Below are 20654 nucleotides of genomic sequence, written 5' to 3'. Positions count from 1 at the left end.
AAAACGTTTGGTCCTGGTTTCTATTAGTGCCAGCGAGTACACTGATGACATTCTTATCATACCTGCGTGGCGGGAACCTGGTTGGCATATCATTAGCTTTGCACTATGTCGGTACTGCAGTTAGGTCAGAGTCTTCGGAATTGACCCACCAGTATATATCTATGTCGGTACTGCAGTTAGGTCAGTCTTCGGAATTGACCCACCAGTATGTTCCGCTTAAGGTGAACCAGGTGGTTACTGTCTGCACGGAAAAGTCTATTCCTACTCTGCGCCTTGCAGAAGATAGTACACTCCAATTCGTTTTTTTTGTGGACTGTAAGATCCGAGAAATCTATTTTTTCCCCGACTTCTGTCTACTGTGAATTTGAGATTGGGTCAGATAAATGAACATAACAAATTAACTCAGAGGAGAGCATCAGTACAATTCCATACCAGTAGGTTGTCATCTATGTATCTTTTCCTAAGGGCAACATTCTGGAAATATGGGCTTTTCCTGGACATCATAAATTAAGGTCTCCTCCCAGTGTCCCTTTACCTGTTATGGCTAGGGGGCAGTATTTTCACGGCCGGATAAAAAACGTACCCGATTTAATCTGATTATTACTCCTGCCCAGAAACTAGAATATGCATATAATTATTGGCTTTGGATAGAAAACACCCTAAAGTTTCTAAAACTATTTGAATGGTGTCTGTGAGTATAACAGAACTCATATGGCAGGCAAAAACCTGAGAAGATTCCAAACAGGAAGTACCCTCTCTGACCATTCCTTGAGCTTCTTGGCTCTGTTTATTGAAAACTTAGGATCTTTGCTGTAACGTGACACTTCATACGGCTCCCATAGGCTCTCAGAACCCGGGAAAAAGCTGAATGATGTAATTCCAGCCGCTGGCTGAAAAACATTAGCGCCTTTGGTAAGTGCTCTATCAGGGGAGCATCAGACTGAGGCTCGTGCACGAAGGGATCCCATGTTTTTATTTTCTTTCTCTTTGAACGTAAACACGCTTTCCCGGTCGGAATATTATCGCTTTTTTACGAGAAAAATTGCATAAAAATTGATTTTAAACAGCGGTTGACATGCTTCGAAGTACGGTAATGGAATATTTAGAATTTTTTTGTCACGAAACGCGTCGGGCGCATAACCCTTATTTACCCTTTCGGATAGTGTCTTGAACGCACGAACAAAACGCCGCTATTTGGATATAACTATGGATTATTTGGGACCAAACCAAAATTTGTTATTGAAGTAGAAATCCTGGGAGTGCATTCTGACGAAGAACAGCAAAGGTAATAACATTTTTCTTATAGTAAATCTGACTTTGGTGAGGGCTAAACTTGGTGGGTGTGTAAATAGCAGCCCATCTACTTAGAATATTGCAAAATGTGCTTTCACCGAAAAGCTATTTTAAAATCGGACATAGCGAGTGCATAGAGGACTTCTGTATCTATAATTCTTAAAATAATTGTTATGTTTTTTGTGAACGTTTATCGTGAGTAATTTAGTAAATTCACAGGAAGTTTGCGGGGGGTATGCTAGTTCTGAACGTCACATGCTAATGTAAAAAGCTGGTTTTTGATATAAATATGAACTTGATTGAACAAAACATGCATGCATTGTATAACATAATGTCCTAGGGGTGTCATCTGATGAAGATCATCAAAGGTTAGTGCTGCATTTAGCTGTGGTTTGGATTTATGTGACATTATATGCTAGCTTGAAAAATGGGTGTCTGATTATTTCTGGCTGGGTACTCTGCTGACATAATCTAATGTTTTGCTTTCGTTGTAAAGCCTTTTTGAAATCGGACAGTGTGGTTAGATAAAGGAGAGTTGTCTTTAAAATGGTGTAAAATAGTCATATGTTTGAAAAATTGAAGTTTTTGTATTTTTGAGGAATTTCTAATTCGCGGCACGCCCATCATTGGCTATTGGAGCAGGTGTTCCGCTAGCAGAACGTCTAGATGTAAGAGGTTAATACATTTGCATAGTTAGGAGCGAATGCAGCTCCCATCACAGTACCCCAAACCCATTGGCAGAAACTGCCCGCATAATGGAAGTAATTTGATGTGAGGGCTTTTTCAATGAGAGACAGAATAAAGTTAGACAGAGGTAAGACACCTTCTGGTCTAGTGTTGAGATAGCGAGAGAGCACTCGTTGGCCTGTGTCATATAGAGAGCCTGAACGTCAAGTGTTACCAAGATGCTTTTGGTGTCGCATCTATAGTTATTGATTATCTTAAGCACATCCCTGGTATCTCCTAAAAAGGCTGGCAAAGCTGGCACAAATTTAGAGATGAAGAAATCAACATACTGGGGTTCAACAGGGCTTGAGGCAAGGTTTTCTCCTATAGAGCTACATTTTTATGGAATGGTCTGCCGATCCATGTGAGAGAGACTCGGTTTCATCCTTTAACTCTTTACTGCAAACATATCACTTCAGTAGGTCTTATGATTGAGTGTAGTCTGGCTCCGTGGTGCAAAGTTGAATGGCAAGGCACTGGAGTGACAAACCACCCTTGCGGTCTGCCTGGCAGGCTTTCCCCCTCCACTGGGATTGTCTACCTTTGACCCTAAGTCACTGGCATGCTAGTGCTCTCTCCCATGGGTGCATCATGTCTTGCCAGGCTTTTTTCACTATACTCGACTTGAGTGGGTTCTTCCTGTTCACAGAATGTGCAACCTTGTCGTGCTGTTGATCCAGTTTCTGCTGTTCTGCCTGCGGCTATGGAACCCTGAGATATTCACCACACGTGCTACCCAATCCTGGACCTGCTTTTTCAACCCCATCTCTATCCCTCACTCGCTCTACCGCACCTGCTGTCTCGACCTCAATGCTTAGCTATGAAAAGCCAACTGAGGTGCTGACCAGTTGCACCCTCTAAAACCACTGTGATTATTATTTGGCCAGCCTCTTTCCCCTCAGGAGGCTGAAAAGATTTGGCATGGCACCTCAAATCCTCAAAAAGTTCAACAGCTGAACCATTGAGAGCATATTGACTGGCTGCATTACCGCTTGGCATCTGACCGCAAGGCGCTACAGAGGGTAGTGCGTATGGCCCAGTACATCACTAAGGCTGAGCTCCCTGAAATCCAGGACCTCTATACAGTGGTTTGTCCTTTAAAAGTTGCAGTGTACTGTGGCACAGCATGCATGGTGCCGCAGAATTCTATGGCATGTTAAGTGCCAACCATTAATGCTAGTTAGTGCTAGTTTGACCAACAGAGGGTATCTTTGAGAAGCATTTGATAACCTTCAATAGAGGCTGTACTAGAGAATGTAAAACCTTTTATTATACAAACATAGTATATGGGACTGATTAAGAAATGTTGCTTAATTAATTTGATTAATATTATAAACCCTCTGGGTTTCCATTAGGATGGAACGGAAAATATGGCGCTGTACAATGTGACGGTCGGGACTAGGCTACAGTACTGGGCAATTTAGCTAAAATAATCCCTGTGTCATGCGGGCACACGTGAGGCTGGGGTTCAGTAGGCTGTCCTTGTAACTAATAATTTGTTCTTAACGGACTTGCCTAGTTAAATAAAAGGTTACACTAAGAGCATAACATTTCTACACCCTGATTGTAGTCTAGCCAATACCCAAACGGAGATTAAGTGAAAATAAAAATCTCATTGATCAAGACCAGTCCCCATGCTTGTCTCAGAGCAGCACGAAACAGTGCTAAAATGGTTGTAGGCTTTTGCTTCAAATCCCATTGTGTCCATCTTCAATATGCTCTTTATTATTTCATGTGCTGTTAAAAGTGGCGTAGGTCTTATTTATTATAAGACCTACACCACTTTTAACAGCACATTACTCAACACCAGTGAGACTCATGTCGCCTACATAAGGCCTACAGAATATCAAAAAATATATGACATGACTCTCTGCCAATAATTACATAGAGTCTAAATTAAAATCAAAAGCCACCTCATGGGTCTCCCGGTGGCGGCCGGCACGGGTATCGAACCTGCATCTGTAGCAACGCGTTTTGCACTGCAGGAGCCCCCATCCACAAAGTATCAAAATACAGAGAGGTGTTGGTAAAGGTATATTGTCCTGCTAATACCCATAATGGACTATTATAATACTGTACATGGTGTCCTGGTCAGGACAACCAAAACAGTTCTTTATTAAAAGACTAACTATCAGACAAAATGTTGGTACTTATTTTGATCCAAAGCCATGAATGAGTGAGTCACTCAGCTTTATGTAGGTGCCGGCTATATGACTGTCATCAACTTGATAATATATAATGATATTTTTCAGGTTATTTTGTTGTTTTTTTTAAACGAAGGAGAACAAATGTAATCTGAATAAAGGCCAGAATAATATATTTGTAAAGGCCAAAACATTCATTTCTGTTTTTAGAGGGAGAGAAACGTTGGGCCAATTGTGCACCGCCCATAAAGGCCAAAATATAGCCCTGCTAATAGCCATAATGGCGCTGTACAACAAGTATTTTCCAGTAAGCAACAATGTTTACCTTCATTAGACAATTTTGTTCCAATATTTCTGTAATTCAGTGATATTTATTCCCTTAGTAATTCATTATGGATCTATAACTAAATAAACATCGGCATTTTGAAAGTATTTATCATTATTTTATTAACGAAAGCATAAAGATGCTGATGAAGAAATACAGTACAGTATATGCTTTTACATTTGAATAATAAAGCATTTTGAAGATATAAGCCCCCTGCATTTGTTTATTAGGCTATAGCAGAACAGTATAACGGTCCGGACAGCCCTTGCTGTGCCTGGTGAGCAGTTGGTCAAGTTCTGTTGTCAGAAGAGGAATGGAAATGTCAGAGTGAACAGACAACTTGATGAACCCGCCAGGTATGTTGACTCCGCCTGTTGGAGGTGGAGTTCCAGAGCTCACAGGTGTGCCTGGCATGGATTGTGACTCCATCTCATTCCTCGCCCTCTTCAACGCGTCATTCTCCGCCTGTCTCTCCGCCAATACCGCCTGGTTCTGGACCAATGCATCAGCTGTCGCCTGTATCTCTGCCCTCCGATAATGTTTCTCTTTCTGCTGGTCTGCCTTCAATGACTCGATCTCGGTCTTCAAAGTTTGAATCTGATCCATGTGTACCTTCATCAGATGAGCAGAAAACTGCCCTCAGCCCCCATCGATTACAGTGGCCTATGATAGAAACGGTAGATCAATTAAGAATTAAAAGTGACTCCAACACACAAATGCTGTGTACACATTTTAATAATCTAGCCAAACTAACAGCTTTCTTTACAACCATGCGTTTTTTCAGTGTGGCCAATTGTCCAGCTCTTTGTCCACTGATCTCCACAGATGGTTGTAGGCATGTTTGTATACTCTGGAAAAAAGCATTCATGTTTTAATTACACAAGATTTAAAAAATGTTTTTATTTAATAATCGATTTTATTACACAGTACGCTTACACATTGATAGGCCATATAAAAAAAATATTAAGAAAATGCACCGAAACCAAATACCTTTAATTTTGGTGATCTTCTCAGCTCCGGCTTATGTTCAAGTCGTCTTGTGGTTACGGTCCAAACCCTGGAACGGGTAGCACCATAGAAAGAAGCTGGCTTGATGAAAACAAAATGTCCATTTCGTCTGTTCTCTTTGGTCGCAATGTCATTTTTTGCAGGTAGGGGGATATTCACACCTACAGTAGCCGGGCTATGAAGAGTCTATTGTCCTGCTAATCGGGCTACAAGTGTTTGAAAACCTGTTTTCAAAATGCCACCAGCTGTCCATCACTACTGTAAATAAAAGCACAGCATCTTGTTTACATTCTTTATTGTAACCCCAATGTCACAAATAATTTGCATCTACCTTTCCAATTGCCTTTCAGAGTTTGGGATTTACAAATGTGTGCTTTTCATGTCATTTTTCATTAAATCCAGTTCGGATTTAAGTATAACTTTTGAGTGACACCTTTAGTGAGAGGTCTAATGCTTTAATATTTAATAATATCTGCCCTCCCAATTCATATCTAAAAAGGGGCATTTTTCACGCTGTTATTAGTTACATTGTTTTAGTTTGAACGTGCAGACTGGAACTAAGAACAACGGGAACGTTGGGCTAGGTCATGGGACATGGGCTAGGTCCGTCTTCTGTGCACGGCTCTGCGGGTCCATCCCAATGCCCCTTGCATTGAATCGTTTGCGCCCACCACTGTATCAGTGGATACAGCTGGAGAACTGCAAGGCAATCCCATTGTGCGCCACTCCGGAGCCATGACCAATATATATTGTCCTGCTAATAACAGGGTTAATAATATATCTGTGAGAATATCCACGGGGCTTTTATATAATTCTAAATTAATAATAATAAATTGCTTTGTTTAAAAAAATATATATAAATATTATTTTGTTTTCAAATAACATAAAACGAGCACGAAAAGGGCAATTTTTGAACATGGGGTGAGACATTGTTAGTAATTTGTAAATAAATCCAGTTTGTTATTTAGAATATTTTATTTCTGTTTTTAGAGGGAGAGAAACCAAAAACCTACAGTCATCTCATGGGTCTCCCAGTCGAGGCCGGCACGGGTATTGAACCAGCATCTGTAGCTTGAGGACTTTCACCATTTAGAAGTAGTCAACTGGGTGGGACTTACTAAGGGTTAAGGAAAGATCACAATCATATCCAGATCATCAGGACTCTGGAGAAATTAGCCAATGAATTATACTCCTGAACAAACATTCCATAACTTCAGCTGGCAGTAAATCACCAACCTTGGCTTTATACCTGTTCAGACATCACACTCCAGGTGGCAGGATGCACCCTTTCAGTTTGTTTACAGACTCAGAAGTAGTTAACTTGTTATGGCTTGGGGGCAGTATTTCGATTTTGCCTGTTACTCAGGCCAAGAAGTTAGGATATGCATATAATAGAATAGATAGAAAACTCTAAAGTTTCCAAAACTGTTAAAATAATGTCTGTGAGTATAACAGAACTGATATGGCAGGCGAAGACCTGAGGAAAATCCATCCAGGAAGTGGGATATTTTTGATGTGTGTATTTTCAATTGAATGCCTATAGAGTATCTAATGGGTTAGGACCCAGATTGCAGTTCCTATGGCTTCCACTAGATGTCAACAGTCTTTATACATTGTTTCAGGCTTGTTTTCTGAAAAAAATGAGGAAGAATGAGTCCATTTCGTAAGTGGACTGTAGAATGAAGCAGAGCTGGTTGCGCACGTGACCGATTGTGCACCCTTCGTTCTTTTTCCTTTCTATAGAATACGCTATTGTCCGGTTGAAATATTATCGATTATTTAGACAATAGACAACCTGAGGATTAATTATAGATATTGTCTGACATGTTTCGACGAACTTTACCAGTAATATAAGGATGTATTCATCTGCATGTTGTGACCGCCATTGAGCCAGTGGATTACTGAACAAAACGCGCCAACAAAACTGAGTTATTGGGAAATAAAGAGGTACTTCATCGAACATTTGTGTAACAGGGACTCTTGGGACTGCAACCAGATGAAGATTAAAGGTAAGTGATTCATTTTATCGCTATTTCTGACTTTCATGACTCGAAAATGGCTTGAAAATGTCTGTATGCTTTTGTAAGCGGGGCGCTGTCCTCAGATAATCGCATGGTGTGCTTTCGCCATAAAGCCTTTTTGAAATCTAATACAGCGGCTGGATTAACTTCTTTGGGATAGGGGGCGGTATTTTGACATCCGGATGAAAAGCGTGCCCAAAGTAAACTGCCTTCTACTCAGGCCCAGAAGCTAGGATATGTATATAATTGGTAGATTTGGATAGAAAACACTCTAAAGTTTCTAAAAAACTGTTAATGTCTGAGTATAACAGAACTGAAATGGCAGGTGAAACCCCTAGGACAAACCATACAATTTTATTTTTTTTAATTTAGCATACCACTGATTTCAATGCCTGGCACTTTTATAATAGAGCTAAATCGTCCGATTGCAGTTCCTAGGGCTTCCACTAGATGTCAACAGTCTTTAGAAAGAGTTTCAGGCTGGTTTTTGTAAAAATGAGGGAGAAGTTGTAGTTTTTCTAGTGGCTCCCATTTTGGCTGTAGTGTTTCCAAGCGCATGGCCGAGAGAGCACATTCTTTTTGTTTATCTCCAGTAAAGACAATAACGATTCTCCGTCTTAAATTTTATTGTTTATTTGCTTATTAGGGTACCTGAAGATTGATTATAAACGTTGATTGACTTGTTTGGATAAGTTTATTGGTAACGTTTGGGATTCATTTTGTATGCATTTTGAAGGAAACCGAGTGGATTATTGACTGAAGCGCGCCAGCTAAACTGAGTTTTTATGGATATAAAGAAGAAATTTATTGAACAAAAAGGACCATTTGTAATGTAACTGGGACATTTTGGAGTACCAACAGAAGATCTTCAAAGGTAAGGCATATATTACATTGCTATTTCTGACTTTCGTGTCGCAACTCCCTGGTTGAAAATGATTTGTTACGCATTTGTGTGCTGGGCGCTGTCCTCAGATAAATTGCATGGTTTGCTTTCGCCGTAAAGCCTTTTTGAAATCTGACACCTTGGCTGGATTAACAACAAGTTAAAGAAGAAAGAGACTTCTTTAAAATGTAGAAAGCCTCAATGGCGCTCCACATGCTATCACAGAAGCAATTAGGGCACAGATGCAAAGAAGCCCCATCTATCGACCTCTATGTCTATTACTCACACTTCTATGTGAATTTGGTTGGGTTATGCACAAAGTTACATACTGCACCTTTAACTACCAGCATTCAGAAATTGTATTGTTTTCTGGACTGGTCACTGGTTGTCAATAATACTGCATCCCTGTTCTTTCACGTGAGATCCTACAGTTCAGTTGAGCTCATTCATTCAGTAATATAGTAGTCTCCATAGGCAGACGGGTTGCCTCCCACATTTACAATGTTCTGACACGTCTGCACACAATACTAGAATCGGTTGGGTTCCATAATTTGGCAGAAATGGGACGCGCAGGAAACCCATCCAGAGCCTTATCCATTTGTGCTCTGGTGTAAACATCCCCACCAGACACAAAATTGGCAGCTAGCTAGATGGAGCTCGAGGAAGACATTTTCAATGAATGTATTTCTCAAGTAAGTAGTTTGCATGTGCCATTACAGCTAACGTTAGCGTTACAAGCCCATAACCACTGACTCGCTATGGCTATAATTAGCCTAGCTATCTGCTTCCACAATGTGTCCGCCTCTGTCATCTTTCTGAGGGGATTATTTTTCAAGAGCACAATTCTTGCTCGCATTTTAAGACCCAAATACCCAAACTTTTGATTAATTGGAGAGCACCCTTTTCTCCCCTTTTTGAAGCGACCATCTATTTATGTACTAGTAAAGAGGTGTGTGTGTGCTTGCACATACCTCTCTGAAGGGGTAGGCTCCCTGGCATTGCAGTACTGAAGTCATTGATACACACATACAGTTTATCCTCTGGTTTGGTGCTGGGGATGGTGACTGCTTCCACAAAAGTGCTGGGAAACTGGCCTGGAGAGGGAGATGGAGCAAAAAACTGAGATGAGAAAGAGGAAGAAGAAAAGACAAAATAAGTCAGAGGAGAAAAGGAGAGATCAGTGACGTGATTCTTTAATCTGGTCAGAGATAATTTGTGACCGCTAATCTCAAACCCTGACCCCCACCTGTGACTCCATCCTTGTTTCCGAGCAACCAGAACTCATCCACCACGTTGAGCACCTCGATGACGTCGCCAGTGAAGAGGGGCAGCTCCTCAGAGACGCTGGGCAGGAACTCAAACACGGCACGGACCACCGAACCTGGCTCCATCACTCATCGCCTGAACAGAGAGAGAATGATGGATAGTAATCAATGATTTATTTGTTCCAAGCATATTTGACCATGCGTTGACACTGACACTGTCATTTATAGCAACAACTTAGGCAATAGCTGCAGGGGGAAAAGAGGGGCTGAACGACCCAACTGGAAGCTGAGGATGATTATGCACTAACTAAGTTGCAAAGAGCATCTGCTATATGACTCAAATGTAAAAATGGCCATGATGATGGGCAAGTTGGGAATTTAAGCCAGGACACCAGGGTTCTCACCCTTACTCTTGAAATACGTGCTCATGGATCTTTAATGACAATAGAGCAAGAACCTTTGTTTGGGTTAAGCGGGCGTTGTGTCAAGAAGCAGTAAGGCTTGGCTGGGTTGTGTTTCAGAGGACGTACGGCTCTCAACCTTCGCCTTTGAGTCCGTACAGGAGTTTCAGCGATGGGATCAAACTGTAACTACCAATTGGATACCACGGAATTGGGGAGAAAAAGGGGTAAATATATATTTTTTAAGTAAATATTTACGAACTAAAAAGTAACATTTTTTATAAAAAAGTAACAATAAAATAATGAGGCTATATACACCGGGTATACAGGTTAGTCGAGGTCATTTGTACATGTAGGTAGGGGTAAAATGACTATGCATAGATAATAAAACAGCAGTGTAAAAACAAAGGGAGTGGGGGTGTCAATGTAAATAGCCCGGGTGCCCATTTGATTAATTGTTCAGCAGTTTTATGCCTTGGGGGTAGAAGCTGTTAAGGAGCCTTTTGGAACTAGACTTGGCGATCCGGTACAGCTTGCCGTGTGGTAGCAGAGAGAACAGTCTTAGGTGCCGTCCTCTGACATCGCCTAGTATATAGATCCTGGATGGCAGGAAGCTTGGAACCAGTGATGTACCGGGCCGTACGCACTACACTCTGTAGCGCCTTACAGTCGGATGCCCAAGCAGTTGCAATACCAAGCATTGATGCAAATCAGTCAAGATGCTCTCGATGGTGCAGCTTTGAGGATCTGGGGACCCATGCCAAATATTTCCAGTCTCATGAGGAAGAAAAGGTGTTGTGCCTTCTTTACAACTGTCTTGGTGTGTTTGGACCATGATAGTTTGTTACATGTATTTTTGGGGGTTTGTATAATTTGAATAGTTTGTGTGCTACAAACAAGAAATAAGCCAAATAAAACCAGAAAACTTGAGCGTGCATAACTACTGACCCCCCCCCCCCCCCCCCCAAAGTCAATACTTTGTCGAAACACTTTTTGCTGCAATTACATCTGCAAGTCTCTTGGGGTATGTCTCTACAAGCTTTGCACATTTAGCCACTGGGATTTTTGCCCATTCTTCAAGGCAAAACTGCTCGAGCTCCTTCAATTTGGATGGGTTCCACTGGTGTAGAGTAATCTCATACCACAGATTCTCAATTGGATTGAGGTCTGGCTTTAACTAGGCCATTCCAGGACATTTAAATGTTTCCCCTTAAACCACTAGTGTTGCTTTAGCACTATGCTTGGGGTCAATGTCCTGCTCGAAGGTGAACCTCCGTCCCAGTCTCAAATCTCTAGAAGACAAACAGGTTTCCCTCAAGAATTTCCCTGTATTTAGCGCCATCCATCATTTCTTCAATTCTGACCAGTTTCCCAGTCCCTGCCGATGAAAAACATTGTTTAACATGGTTAACTCAGGGTGATGAGAGATGTTGAGTTTGCACCAGACAGTGTTTTCCTTGATGGCCAAAAAGCTACATTTTAGTCTCATCTAACCAGAGTACCTTCTTCCATATGTTTGGACAGTCTCCCACATGCCTTTTGGTGAACACCAGACATTTTTTTTCTGAACATGAAAAGTTATTAATAAACAAATTAGGCACTCTTGATACAAAATTTGGAACAGAAATGCAATGGTTCATTGAATCAGTCTCAAACTTCACACTGATGCCATCTAGTAAAATTGCACCTGGGTTGGAATAATACAATATTGCCTCTCGTTTCATAAGATGGTGGTACAAAAAAAATTGTTTTTTTCTTTGTATTATCTTTTACCAGATCGAATGTGTTATATTCTCCTACATTCCTTTCACATTTCCACTAACTTCAAAGTGTTTTCTTTCAAATAATACCAAGAATATGCATATCCTTGCTTCAGGGCCTGAGCCACAGGCAGTTAGATTTGGGTATGTCATTTTAGGTGAAAATTGAAGGGGCAGATTCTTAAGAGGTTAAATAAAGTCCACCTGTGTGCAATCTAATTATGTGACTTCTGAAGGTAATTGGTTGCAACAGATCTTATTTAGGGGCTTCATAGCAAAGGGGTGAATACATATGCATGCACCACTTTCAGTTTTTAATATTTTTTTAATTTCACATCACCAATTTGGACTATTTTGTGTATGTCCATTACATGATCTCAAAATATAAATCCATTTAAATTACAGGTTGTAATGATACAAAATAGTTAACACGCCAAGGGGGATGATTACTTTTGCAAGGCACTGTAGGTGTTCCTTTTGTCCAAGTGGGGCAGTGTGGAGTGCGTTTGAGATTGCTTCATCTGTGGATCTGTTGGGGCAGTATGCAAATTGGAGTGGGTCTAGGGTTTCTGGGATGATGTTGATGTGAGTCACGACCAGCCTTTCAAAGCACTTCATGGCTACCGACGTGAGTGCCACGGTGCAGTTGTCACTTAGGCAGGTAACCATCGCTTCCTTGGGCACAGGGACTATGGTGGTTTGCTTGAAACATGTAGGTATTACAGACTCGGTCAGGGAGAGGTTGAAAATGTCAGTGAAGACACTTGCCAGTTTGTCAGCGCATGCTCGGAGTACACGTCCTGGTAATCCGTCTGGCCCAGCGGCCTTGTGAATTTTGACCTGTTTAAAAAGGTCTGGCTCACATCGTCTACGGAGAGCGTGATCACACAGTCGTCCGGAACACCTGGTGCTCTCATGCATACTTCAGTGTTGCTTGCCTCGAAGCGATAATAAAAAGGCATTTAGCTCGTCTGGTAGGCTCGCGTCACAGGACGGCTGGGTTTCCCTTTGTAGTCCGTAATCGTTTGCAAGGCCTACCACATCCGACAATTATCATAGCCGGTGTAGGAGGATTAAATCTTAGTCCTGTATTGACGCTTTGCCTGAATGATGGTTCGTCTGAGGGCATAGCGGATTTCTTATAAGCGTCTGGATTAGTGTCCAGCTCTTTAAAAGCGGCAGCTCTAGCCTTTAGCTCGGTGCGGATGTTGCCTGTAAACCACAGCTTCGACTAATTGGGGTCAGCCTTAAACTTTTGATTGGTAGATGCTATTTAAATCTGGAATCATAACATAATTATCAAAGAAGTAGACCAAGATGTCATCCCCGACCTAAGGAAAGTGGTCCAAACTTAAGTTTGTAAATAGTTGGGGGAAGATGTGTTAATTAAGTTACTAAAACATCTATCGTTAGAAGATCTTTTTTTTGGGGGGGGGGGGGGGGGTTGTCATTGTTCGTTGGGGGGGTTTACAGGTACAATATAAATTACAATTCATATAACAGTGGGCTGCCACTTAAAAGAAAAACAAAACTAAGAAATGCATACAGAGAGATTATCACATTGGATACCAAAACAGGATTTTGTAAGAGTAAAAATGCTATGTACAATTATTATTATTTAAACAAGGGGGCCTACGCTCCAAACTCCCTCATCCTATTACCCCCAGCCCCCCCATGTCTCTGTCCACCACCCCGAAACCATGTTTCCTTCCAAGCAACACAGGTTGGTTGTCAGTCCCCACCCCATCCATTCTACCCCCCCATACATCCAAGGTTGTTTGTCAATAGAGGATGCTTTTCTATCTCCCCTCCTGCACCACTCCCGGTGACCGGAGAAAACCCTCCCCATACCACCCCTTCCATGTGGACCTGAAAGTAAAATGATGCCAGGAGAACGCTACCTGCCCCAATGCATAGAGCCAACTGTAAAGTTTGGTGTAGGAGGAATAATGGTCTGGGGCTGTTATTCATGGTTCGGGCTAGGCCCCTTTGTTTCAGTGAGAGGAAATCTTAACACTACAGCATACAATGACATTCTAGACGATTCTGTGTTTCCAACTCTGTGGCAACAGTTTGGGGAAGGCCCTTTCCTGTTTCAGCATGAAAATTCCCCCATGCACGAAGCGAGGTCCATACAGAAATGGCTTATTGAGATTGGTGTGGAAGAACTTGACTGGCATGCACAGAGCCCTGACCTCAACTATCGAACACTTTTGGGATGAATTGGAATGCCGACTGCGAGCCAGGCCTAATCGCCCAACATCAGTGCCCAACCTCACGAATGCTCTTGTGGTTGAATGGAAGCAAGTCACTGCAGCAATATTCCAACATCTACTAGAAACAGCCTTCACAGAAGAGTGGAGGCTGTTAAAGCAGCAAAAGGGGGAACTCCATATTAAATCCAATGATTCTGGAATGAGATATTGGACGAGCAGGTGTCCACATACTTTTGGTCATGTAGTGTATAATAACCATCATATGGAAGTAAACTTGGAGTTACGTGATGATATGGTATGTGGTCCTCCCACTACGATGACTCGGGGAAACCATGCAGTTTATTAGGCTACACATGAAATATATTATGAAGTTTACATGGTGGTGAAAATGCACAGTGATCTTGATGCTCATTTCCAATAAATATCGAGGGTCTTATTCTGATGATCGATGCTTCACTGCCATTTACAAATAAAATAAATATCTTATCCATAATCTCATGTAGACTAGCCTACCCGCACTGTATCTACGAGCTGTTGGCTAGAGCACACATGCCAAGACCAGAGGAGGCACATTTACTATTTAAATGCAACAGTTTGTGACAAAAATCAATAGAATTGAAAACACATCGAACTTTAGATTTTTTATTCGGTACATGGAAACTTAAGTGAAAAAGTACATTATGTGTGCCCACTACAACACACAATCAATTGCCTCTTAATTGGTTGACAATATCATCCTATCTTTTTCACACAAAAATTATGCGCCATTTTCACATATGTTGGGGCGGTGCTGGAGATGATGAATATGAAGTAGAAATCTTTTGAAACTTCTCTTTAAAACATCAATGCCAAGGGTCCTCTGTACTCTATAATTACAGGTTTCACATACTGTGGTATGCTAGTAGGAGAGTGTATGAAAGTGTAGTCTGAGTGTAGTTATTTCTGATGAAATTATCTACCTGCCCCACAATACAAAGTTGAGTTTGATATAGAAGTTTATCAACATAATCAGAACAATTATTTTACTAAAATTTAACTTAGACTATATTCTGCCACAAAAATACTTTTAAAAGAGTTAAAGCAAGTCTTAACATTTCTCTAAAAATAGAAAATGTACATCTAGTTAATACTTGCTAATTTATGCACCTAAAATGATCTGACAAATGAAAATCAGAAAGCATGTCAGAGCACATGGCTAGCCATGCAATATGAGCTCATTTGACAACTGCTGCTCAGACATAACTCCCTATCACGGGCTGAAAGACAAGTTGGGGGGGAAAAAGGACAGATGTCCTCTGTTAATATCTAGAACGATCCACTGGCATACCTGTTGGGCACATTGCTTTTAACTGAATACATTGTAGTGGATGCAGCACCCCAGAGGGCTGCATTGGCCTGAAGTACAATGAGCAGTCAGTAAACAACCTATTAGAAATAAAAAAGGCTACAACTGCACCATGACCAGTCTAGAGGGTTCTACCGCTTGGTGTGTGTGTTGCTATTGTTCTGTTGGGAGAGGGAGCGGCAGAGGCTTCATTGTTGGCATGAGATGGACCCAATTCAATAAATAACGTGGCCAGTCAGCAGATAAGCTGCCACCCACACTCCCGCTCATCAATTAGACAAACACACGGCTCAGCAACTACAACCTCTCCCAGAGTTTCATCTCTTGAACTTGCAATATAAAATATTACAAAGTACTTGGCAAGTAAGTACTTGTGTTGCCCTTTCAAATGTGGCCTTTGCAATACACTATGATGTGTTGACATTCTTTTGATTCAGGATAAAATGTTACTTACATTTTCATGTGTCCTTAGTGATCCACTGACTTTGAACAAAATGTGATGTCGCCTAAACTCCCTTAAAGCCAGACTCCGTAACGTAATTTATGTAATTGAAATATCAAACTGTCGTGGCCGCTGGGCCAGCCACCCTTTTATCCGTAGCAACAATTTACGGCCATCAACATTAACAGCAGAAAAATGTCTAATTTACATGGACAACAAATACTGTGGTGCAACGATAGCGCCGTTATCTGCTTGATCTCTCGCAGTGCAAACAGAAAAAGTCGACCCTCAGCAACTAGCCTATAGAGTAGATTTGAATTATAAAATAAATCGCCATCAAAAGGTTGCAATAGTAAACTCAACATCAAAGAGGAAAACAATTTGTATTTGTATGTATTAGCTGCTGCCAAGGCAGGAAGGTCAAAGACCAAGGTCCAAACACACCAAAGCACCCACATTCCATATGAAAACAGTGAACTATGTTTGTACTAAATGAGCTAAAGATAAAACAGTATATTATACAACACCCCTAAACCAGCACATATCCACAACAGAGACTGTTCAATACCATCATATAACAATATGTGCGTATGAATGGGTCTGTACCTTTGTGTGTGTGTGTGTGTTCACAGTCCCCATTGTTCCATAAGGTGTATATTTACCTGCTTTTAAAATCTGATTCTACTGCTGCATCAGTTACTTGATGTGGAATAGAGTTCCATGTAGCCATGGCTCTATGTAGTACTGTGTGCCTCCCATAGTCTGTTCTGGATTTGGGGACTGTGAAGAGACCTCTGGTGGCATGTCTTGTGGGGTATACATGGGTGTCCGGGCTGTGTGCAAGTATTTTAAAACAGACAACTCAGTACATTCAGCTTTTCAACACCTCTTACAAAAACAAGTAGTGATGAAGTCAATCTCTTCCACTTTGAGCCAGGAGAGATTGACATGCATGTCATTAATGTTAGCTCTCCATGTACTTTTAACAGCCAGCCATGCTACCCTGTTCTGAGCCAATTGCAATTTTCCTTAAAGTACCTCTTTGTGGCACCTGACCACACTACTGAACAGTAGTCTAGCTGCAACAAAATGAAAGCCTGTAGGACCTGCCTTGTTGATAGTGTTGTTAAGGCAGAGCAGCGCTTTATTATGGACAGACTTCTCCCCATCTTAGCTACTGTTGTATCAGTATGTTTTGACCATGACAGTTTACAATCCAGGGTTACTCCAAGCAGTTTAGCCACCTCAACTTGCTCAATTTCCACATTATTCATTACAAGACGTAGATTAGGTTTAGGGTTTAGTGAATGATTTGTCCCAAATATAATGCTTTAAGTTTTGGAAATATTTAGGACCAGCTTATTCCTTGCTACCCATTCTGAAACTAACTGCAGCTCTTTGTTAATTGTTGCAGTCATTTCAGTCGCTGAAGTAGCTGACGTGTATAGTGTTGAGTCATCCGCATACATAGACACACAGGCCTTCCTGGGGATTTCCTGCTTCAACCTGGATTCTTTTTGAGAGGCTTCCATTAAAGAACACCCCTGTGTTCTGTTAGACAAGTAACTCTTTATCCACATTATAGCAGGGAGTGTAAAACCATAACACATTCGTTTTTCCAGCAGCAGACTATGATCAATAATGTCAAAAGCTGCACTTAAATCTAACAAGACAGCCCACACAATAATTGTATCATCACTTTCTCTCAGCCAATTATCAGCCATTTGTGTAAGTGCCGTGCTTGTTGAGTGTCCTTCCCTATACGTGTGCTGAAAGTCTGTTCTCAAACTATTTTTCCAGAAGTTTACTAAGGGTTGGTAACAGGCTGATTGGTTGGCTATTTGAGTCAGTAAAGGGGGCTTTACTATTCTTGGGTAGCGGAAGAACTTCCCTCCAGGCCTGAGGGCACACACTCTCTAGTAGTCTTAAATTGAAGATGTGGCAAATAGGAGTGGCAATATCGTCCGCTATTCTCCTCAGTAATTTTCCATCCAGATTGTCAGACCCTAGTGGCTTGTCATTGTTGATAGACAACAATAATTTTTCGTCTCTTCCACACTGACTTTTGAATTCCATAAAGTACAATTTGTGTCTTTCATAATTTGGTCAGATATACTTGTAGTGTCAGCATTTGTTGCTGGCATGTCATCCCCAAGTTTGATTATCTTGCCAATGAAAAAGTAATTAAAGTAGTTTGCAATATCAGTGGGCTTTGTGATGAATGAGCCATCTGATTCAATGAATGATGGAGCCGAGATGGCTTTTCCCAAAAAATTGTATTTAACTTGTTTGAGCATAGTTTGTTTTTATTTAGTAACATGATTTCTTAATTTGCAGTATGTTTGCCGATCAGTTGGGCTGCCATACCTTTTGCCTCATCCATACAAATGTTCAATTCCTCATCAATCCAAGGTGATTTAAGTTTTTACAGTCATTTTCTTATTGGGTGCGTGCTTATTAGTAACTGGAATAAGCAATTTCATAAATGTGTCTAGTGCATCGTCTGTTTGCTCTTCATTACACACCACAGACCAACAAATATTCTTTACATCATAAACATATGAATCACTACATAACTTCTTGTATGACCTCTTATACACTATATTAGGCCCAGCCTTTGGATCTTTGGTTTTCCTAGATATGGCTACTATATTGCAATCACTACATCCAATGGATTTGGATACTGCTTTAAAGCAAACTTCTGCAGCATTAGTAAAAATGTGATCAATACATGTTAATGATTTAATTCCTGTGCTGTTTGTAACTATCCTGGTAGGTTGACTGACAACCTGATCCAGGTTGAAGGCACTGGTTACAGTTAAGTTTTTTCTTGAGTGGGCAGCTTGATGACAGCCAGTCAATATTTTTTTTTAAATAAAATAAAAAAAAATATATATAAAAAAAAAAAAAAAAAAATCACCCAGAAAATATACTTCTCTGTTGATATCACATACTTTATAAAGCATTTCACACATATTATCCAGATACTGACTGTTAGCACTTGGTGGTCTCTAGCAGCTTCCCACAATAATGGGCTTTAGGTGAGGCATATGAACCTGTAGCCATATTACTTCAACAGTATTTAAAATTAGATCGTCTCTAAGCTTTACTGGAATGTGGTTCTGAATATTGACCACAACACAGCCCCCGTTGGCATTTCTGTCTTTTCTGTAGATGTTATAACCATGTATTGCTACCACTGTATCATCAAAGGTATTATCTAAGTGAGTTTCAGAGATGGTAACGAATGACGTTCATATTCTGACTAGCAAGTTGACATCATGGACCTTGTTTCTCTAGCTGCATATGTTAATATGGGCCATTTTTATCACTTTTCTGGGTTGCTTGATTGTCTTTAATGTTTTACTGGGAAGCTTATCAGAAGTAGACTTGCTCATGTTATTTATATTGGAGCTGATTGTGCAGCTCACCCTGCACTAAGTGGTCTTCCTACTAGGGAACACCACCTCAGTGCTAACAGTAACTCTGGATCATAAGCTCATGATTACTGCATACAATAGCTTTAGGGTTAACAAAGGTATCAGGGCAATTAGGGGGACATAAATTAAGTTACTTACATTGTGTCTGCCAACACCCTAGGATAATGTACATTTAATGCAGCATTATGATAACTCATTGTCACAATGGTAGGGATTAACTGAACTGATAATGCAGCCTTGAAATGCGTGGACGGAGTCCAGGAGCCAAGATGATTTGGATGGACTCCGTCATTCCTGTATAGTACCTTCTGTTTCCAGAAGGTGTCAAAGTTATCTATAAAAAAAGTGACTCCAGAAGAGATATAGTAATATTTTAGCCAGATGTGTAATGCCAGTAGCGTGCTGAATCTCACACCAACGGCCCAACGATGGTACTGGACCTGAAATTATCGGCCGTGTTAAATCTGAGTTTTTTAATGCTAAAATTTGTTATTTAAAATCCATTTTCAGATGTTCCAAGCTAGCCCTCCTGATGTCGTTTGACTACGACAGTGTCATCTCCCGGCATATCTCAGCTGACAACACAAGCAAAGTTAGCAAGTAAGTGCATTAACATTTATTTGGCTGTATAGTACACCACACATATAGCAGTGTGTGTGGATCTATGTGCAACCAGAGAAAAGAAAACTCTAGACCACCTTTACTCCACACACAGATGCATACATAGCTCTCGCTCGCCCTCCATTTGACAAATCTGACCATAATTCTATCCCCTGAATCCTGCATACATGCAAAAACTAAAGCAGGAAGTACCAGTGACTCACTCAATACGGAAGTGGTCAGATGACGCGGATGCTAATCTACAGAACTGTTTTGCTGCACAGACTGGAATATGTTCTGGGATTCATCCAATGGCATTGAGGAGTATACCACCTCAGTCATCGGCTTCATCAATAAGTGCATCGACGACGTCGTCCCCACAGTGAATGTACGTACATATCCCAACCAGAAGCCATGGATTACAGGCAACATCCACACCAACTAAAGGCTAGAGTTGCGGCTTTCAAGGAGCGGGACACTAATCCAGACACTTATAAGAAATCCTGCTATGCCCTGAGACGAACCATCACACAGGGAAAGCGTCAATACAGGACTAAGATTGAAACCTACCAAACCGGCTCTGATGCACGTCGAATGAGGCAGGGCTTGCAAACTATTACGGACTACAAAGGGAAACCCAGCCATGAGCTGTCCAGTGACACGAGCCTACCAGATGAACTAAATGCCTTTTATTATTGCTTCGAGGCAAGCAACACTGAAGTATGCATGAGAGCACCAGCTGTTCCAGACGACTGTGTGATCACGCTCTTTGTAGCCGATGTGAG

The 20654-nt window shown here is 41.1% G+C and overlaps 1 protein-coding gene and 1 long non-coding RNA gene across 4 annotated transcripts in view; one reads left to right on the top strand and one right to left on the bottom strand.

Moving 5' to 3' along the window:
- Window positions 1–20654, top strand: part of LOC115200991 (uncharacterized) — a 70464-nt gene that overhangs the window by 36492 nt on the left and 13318 nt on the right. The window contains exon 2 of the long non-coding RNA XR_003879653.1: window positions 19780–19869. This is a non-coding gene — a long non-coding RNA (uncharacterized LOC115200991). The remainder of the gene's footprint in view (window positions 1–19779; window positions 19870–20654) is intronic.
- The window catches only part of dnmbp (dynamin binding protein), a 111501-nt gene that overhangs the window by 78986 nt on the left and 11861 nt on the right, over window positions 1–20654 (bottom strand). For 2 of the 3 annotated variants that reach the window (XM_029764169.1, XM_029764168.1), the window contains 2 exons: window positions 9647–9801; window positions 9372–9494 (listed from right to left, as the gene is read on the bottom strand). In XM_029764169.1, coding sequence (XP_029620029.1) covers window positions 9372–9494; window positions 9647–9791 — 268 coding nt within the window. In that variant the 5' untranslated portion in view covers window positions 9792–9801. Of the gene's footprint in view, window positions 1–9371; window positions 9520–9646; window positions 9802–20654 lie in introns of those variants that run through there. The other variant, XM_029764170.1, reaches the window with a different exon arrangement.

Source organism: Salmo trutta, chromosome 10 (genome assembly GCF_901001165.1).
Source record: "Salmo trutta chromosome 10, fSalTru1.1, whole genome shotgun sequence".
NCBI classification, from domain to species: Eukaryota; Metazoa; Chordata; class Actinopteri; order Salmoniformes; family Salmonidae; genus Salmo; species Salmo trutta.
The sequence above is the reverse complement of the archived record's forward strand: the minus strand, read 5'-3'. Positions and strand labels throughout refer to the sequence as shown.